The 5,964-nt window shown below is 39.3% G+C and overlaps 1 protein-coding gene across 7 annotated transcripts in view; it reads right to left on the bottom strand.

Moving 5' to 3' along the window:
- LOC119354888 overlaps positions 1 to 4,754 on the bottom strand; it is a 13,537-nt gene extending 8,783 nt beyond the window's left edge. For 5 of the 7 annotated variants that reach the window (XM_037621648.1, XM_037621653.1, XM_037621647.1 and 2 more), the window contains exons 1-5: positions 4,534 to 4,754; positions 2,137 to 2,223; positions 1,127 to 1,769; positions 345 to 429; positions 204 to 259 (exon numbers count right to left, since the gene is read on the bottom strand). In XM_037621648.1, the coding sequence (XP_037477545.1) occupies positions 204 to 259; positions 345 to 429; positions 1,127 to 1,585 (600 nt within the window). In that variant the 5' untranslated portion in view covers positions 1,586 to 1,769; positions 2,137 to 2,223; positions 4,534 to 4,754. The remainder of the gene's footprint in view (positions 1 to 203; positions 260 to 344; positions 430 to 1,126; positions 1,770 to 2,136; positions 2,224 to 4,533) is intronic. The other 2 variants (XM_037621651.1, XR_005171321.1) reach the window with 2 other exon arrangements.
- Positions 4,755 to 5,964: the final 1,210 nt, after the last annotated feature.

The raw sequence follows: 5,964 nt of genomic DNA, 5'->3' as shown, positions 1-5,964 counted from the left end.
CAAATAATAACCACCACATGACAAGATTAAGGTTCTTATAGAGGGAAAGTCTAGTATGCACCCGTTTGTTCACATTAGACTTTTCCTGTATATTAGAAAACAAGAATAAACCATGACCTATTTTTAGCAACCACACATTTGCCAGTCATGGACAAAGCTGTCCGGTAACAGTGACAAGAATGACCAGTTATGTTGTTACTAACCACGTCATAGATAATTTTTTGGCTTCCTGAATCCAACCGTGGAACTACTAGTTGACCTGAAAATGAGTTTTCTCTTTCTTGGGTAAATATGGATTATGGATAAATGGTTTACAGAAACAAGTCAAAAACCAAATGCTTCACCTGATCTGGCGTTTCTCAGTTTGAGATGTTCAGGTGTGGAAACAGCCATAGCCTTACTGCGACTGCGGGTAAGCGGAGATAGCACCTGATATTTTGAATGAACAATTCATTAATTAAATGTCGGGTTAGGTTCAATCATAAAAATTACATATACAAGCAAGATAAAACATAGTGAGACATCAATGGAGTCACAATACACATACAACCTGACTGCAGGCAAAATACTAGAGTTTTAGATGTTGCAGCATTTGCACAACTTGATCAGTTTCTTTAATGTATCTTCAAAAAATTAATTTCAAAATGACAGCAGCATGATTTATGGTGATAAAGTTGGTGCAGAGCCCTACTGCATTCACCCAGTAAGGCGCCAGCTTTTATAAGGAACTAAGCAATCAGTCTAACCAATTGTATTCCCTGGGATTAAGATTGGATTTAAGTTACTTATACACTATAAGTTGTCCAAAACATTCAAAATTACCTTAAGCAAATGGTTATCACCAAGAAAACATGTAGGGATGTGCTACACTAGGCCATCCAGAGATTAGCTTATTCAAGATTGCATTGATCTAGCTTAAAGTGTGTGGTAGCTCTATATAAATGTAACATCAGATTAAAGTCATTTATATGCTCTGGATGATTGAACAAGCAAGTAAAACGTATACTTATTGTCTGTTTGTTGCTGAGAGAGAGAGAGAGAGAGAGAGATTTGCTGAACAATCATTTTAAGGCTGAGAGTGGAGAAATATTATTTCATTTTTTGAGATGCAGAGTTCGGAACTCACCGTTTTAGGATCTTTCACATCTGGAGAGGCTGAAGTTCCAGTTGGAACCATCGCCTGAATTGATGCTTTCTCGTTAGTTATTTGCCGCTCAGCTTGTCTCCTTAACAAAGCTTTAGGGGTACTTTCACAACCTCTCGCATCCAAAGGACCAGACACTGCTCTATCTGCATTTGGTATCATTTTATAGTCCTCTGAAGCCTCAGGACTGCTTCTACAACCTAAATTAAGCTCACCGTTGATCAATTTCTCGTAAGCGTCGCAGTGAAACAAATTATTTTCAGAAGGAACACTGTGTGGTCTCAACTCTTTGCTCTTATGTGTATCCCTGGCTGGACCACGTTCCAAACCCTTAGCAACCACAGCGTCTGTAGAACAGTTCTCTTTAGGTGATACTGTACTAGATAAGCCCTCAGAAATCACATTCACTAATATTCTAACAGTGTTGACAATATTTCCCATGAGAAAGGATCCAAGCAAATTGGTAATGTTGCTTGCAGGAGCTTCTCCAAGGACACTCGAGTTGATACAGGTGACAGAGGAGCTAGTTCAAGGTTCTATCTGCAAACTTGCTGTCTCAGGATACAAACAAGTGCAGCTACCCCCTACTCCAGACTAAAAGTCCACTCAAATAGTGGTTATAAACCTGCAGGCATGGTATGCAGCAAAGACAAAGTCATTCATAATTTGTACCAGTGGCAATAGAGTAAAAGCACCGTTTGATAACCTTTTTGAAACCAAAAAGGTGTACGTGTTACCAAATTCAGAAAGTTCATCTATTTAGCTCAAGCTTCGAATCTCCAACATTTTTTGTTGCCTTTTGAAGGAAAAACTACAGAGGCAGCTTCGACAAGATGTGCAAATAGTGCACTGGACAGAGGCTGGGTTTTTTTTTCAGCTTTACATTTCTACAGACAAACTGATTGTGTGCACAATGGAAGCAAGGAAATGAGAATCTCATTTATGCACGCAAGAACTATAAAGTGAAACCTGAATTAGCACCATGATCCTACCTTCAGTCTCAAGAGTAGAAAAATAGTTACTCCTCATTATGTGCGTAGGAGGGCATCAGGTGTAAGCGAACATTCACAGTTTTATTCCTGCAAAGAAAATACATAAGAAATTCAATCAACTGAAGAAACAAAAATATGCACGTATAACCCGGCCTCCTAGACGATAGATACATTTACAGGCAAAAACTTAATATTTTTTATAACAACATAATAAAGCTTATAAAATCCCTCTTTGTTACTAGCCGAAGATTGGATGGGTGAACCTGTTTTGATGCACCAAAAAACAATTTGTTCTGATGTTTTGCTTTATGAATAAGTATAAGTAAAACTAGCACATATGCCCATGCGTTGCAACGGGAAAATTGATGTTTTGTGCAAGCATAATGTCCCACAGCACCGGATTCACTATGAAGAACATGCTGCAACCCAACATCCTTCTACAAAATGAACATAAAAAAATATGATGCAATTTAGCCATGTTCATACTTTCTTTGCCGGGCATAATCTCTCACTGATTTCATTTAAGTATAATCCTTTCTTTAATTACCATGACGTCCTCACTCGTTTTAGTCGGGAGTCAAATCCTTCCTTTTCTAATTTAGCAGCCCCAACACATTGAAACCTACTAATCCTTCCTTTTATCCTACATTTTTACCTCAAGTCCTTCATTTAATTAGCCTCATCTATTTGAATATTCTATTTATTAAGACCACAATCTTTGTTTTAAGTATTCCACCGGTTTACCCATAATTCTTTCTTTAATTAGCCACATCTGCTTAAATATTTTATTTAAGCCCACAATCCTTCCTTTAATTAGCTCATTCGCTTAATTAGCTCGCCCTCAACATGAGGACTGCCACTCATATATTTAGAGTGAGTTGGGATTAGTAAATATGAATGGCGCATAGGTCGTTGGTTGTTATATCGAAGATCCAGACAGGAGGTCCTGTGTTCAATTCCAACAATGTTGATTTATTTTGACCCAATTATTTTTCGCGGTCTCTATGAAAGCCCATAAAAGGCCCAACAACATATAAGTACCTGGCCCAGGTGGCTTAGCCTGTGTATGAGTCAAACGAAAAGGACTAAACGAAACCAAGAATACCTATTCCCTTTAATAGTAGGTATAGATTTGGAAAATTGGACTACAGAACATGCATTGACACCGCCCGTGTTGGTTTCAGCAGATGGAGTTTGATACCATAAGTCTTAGCCCTTGGTAGAATGAAACCAAAAAAAGCAAAGCTATGATGTCTAACTAGATCCAGGATAAATTAAATGAACCAGGGAGCACCATGCATCGCGCGGTTGTTCTGGTATGATATTAATAGTTTCTGCTGCTGACATGCACTAGAGCCTAGACTGCAAGGGAAGGCACTGCACATAAATTATATTATGTTGAGTTTGCATAAAAAAAAGCTATGTATTTCCAAGTGCATGAGCATGCGGGCTATTATTAAAATTCTTATTTTGTCACACACGAATCTCAAAGAAAGCATTGATGGTCCAGATTGCTCTATGTGCCTTCACTCCTGTGCACAAAATATGCCTTCATAAAATGCTTGGTAATAAAAAACTGAGGCGGCATATGGCATTAGTAACCGTAGGACATGGGAGTGAAATATAGCTGCAACATCCTGGTTCAGGTCAGCCGAGTAGCTTGCAGGCTATATGACAAGTTTCTAGTTATTTCATCAGTATATTAAGCTATTTTACTTATACAATTTCAGCAGACAACCAATGAGGCAATGAGGTTTCAACATTTTACCCACCTAAGTGCTACAGAGGTGCAAGTTTGGATAAGCAGAAACAGAATTTACTCTAAATTAACTAATGTAGTAGAATACGTAATCTCATCACTGAACCAGAGAATCAGTATCCATGTTTTGATTGTCCAATTGGTCCACCGTCGATCTAAATGGTAGACACTAGTTGAATAATTGGTAGGACCACTCAAAAGTTAACGCAAAGTACTTTTGAACAGATCCAAGTGTCTGCTTCTCCTATTGTATTTTAAAACGTTGCCTAATTCATAGGATGATCCTACTCTCTGTCTCTCCCGTTGTAACACACTAATACTTGAAAACATGTACCAATTAGTTTCACTGAGTCACCAGCACTATTTCGACCCTACTCCCCGGTACTGCATTTCACAATTTCAGTGCAATGAGCCAGTGTTTTTGTATATTAACAATACGTCCAAATCGCAGTACAAGAAAAGGAAGAAGAAGAACATTTAAAAATAAAGAAACATACTTTTGTGATGAACTTCAAATCAAAGTCAAACGAACAAAATAAAAGGGTCCTGCCACTCTGAAAAAGGCCCTCTCGTGCAAGGATGCGATGGTGTCAAGCAAATCGGAATCTAAATAGAGAATAAAGGTTTGCGAATCATACGCAGGTCCGTCCAGAGGCGGCGTGGGGAACAGGGACCTTGAAGGGCGGCTAGGGTTCTTCCTCCCGGCGGTGGAGCTTGGAGTGGAGGTTGGTAATATCAATTCGCTTTGGGGCTTGGAGTGGAGGTTGGTGCTGTCAATTCGCGGCCAAGGGATTCAGCTAGCTATACCTACCAGTACCAGGGAGATGTCATCCGCGAACTGATGATTTGCCCGACCTTTACTGTGCCTCGGCCAAAATGCCCATCTTACTTTGCAATTTCAATTGATAATATGTGACATGTTTTGTTGCTTTGCTTCTAGACAAAACTTCACATGTTAAGAATAACTATCTGAATCCTTTGCTGCCGAGTAACAATAAAATATACAGATACATTATTTATTATGAACATTATATAGTACTTCTTTTCTAAAATACTAGAACATGAGGGCGCGCGTTGCCGCTCCCGATCATTTCAAAAGAAGTATATTTACATGGAGTGTAATGCAGAATTTTCAAAACCCATGATGTTTACGTATCAGCATATTTACATCAAAGAAAAAGAATATCAAAAGTTGGATTTAGCGTATAGTGGGAAATTACGGATCTATTGCAAATCATCAGTTTGAATGGTGACTATAGTCCTGTTTAAAAAAGAAGTCAACTTCATGGCTGCAACATCTTGGCATTGCAAATGTCCGCCTATACAAACACAAGAAAAGAAGAATCTATCTTCGTGCCTCAACAAAAACTAAACGGCACATAGCACTTTGTTGCAATTATGAATTTTATCCAATCATGAATTTTATTTTTTAGGTGTAGACATCAGACAATAAGTTTTTGTAGGCATGATGAGATTTGAAAACATCATACCATGAGCAATGTAGATAAAAATGATTATTAATTCAGCTAGCAAAACTAATTAAATGTCTTTGAGATGTACACCATCAAACTAAATATTGCAGGATTCTAGTCTGACCTGGAAGGCAAATTCCTGATAAAATTATTTCAACAGATGAAGCAAGAACTGCTTCTCAACAATGACCGACTAAGTTTCAAAGATCACCTCCATGGCCGCGCACAAGGAGATGCAACCAACGGAAGGGGCAGTACTGCTGCCACTAATTGCCGTCTATGCCTCATCCATTGCAACGACAAGGGGATTAGGGTGATGGGCCTTAGGTTGGCTGGTGTTGTCTCGTCGCAGCGGAATACCATCTTATTGTCGTCCATCTAGTACGCAGCAGAGGTGTATTGTTCCCAAAAAAAGCAGAAGTGTATCGACAAATTCCATGCGCGATTGGGCGGCGGAAGCGGAACAGGAGAGGCCGAGGATGGGAGAGCTAAAGATGGGCTAACGGGCCTGACGAAAGCCCGGATCAACCACAACGCACGCAGTTCAATCCGCGGAGCAGCTGCCCAATCATGATCCGCAAAACACGCTAGGAAGGG

This window comes from Triticum dicoccoides, chromosome 2A (genome assembly GCF_002162155.2).
Source record: "Triticum dicoccoides isolate Atlit2015 ecotype Zavitan chromosome 2A, WEW_v2.0, whole genome shotgun sequence".
In the NCBI taxonomy this organism is placed as follows: domain Eukaryota; kingdom Viridiplantae; phylum Streptophyta; class Magnoliopsida; order Poales; family Poaceae; genus Triticum; species Triticum dicoccoides.
Note: the sequence above shows the minus strand (reverse complement) of the source record. Positions and strands in the feature narration are given on the sequence as shown.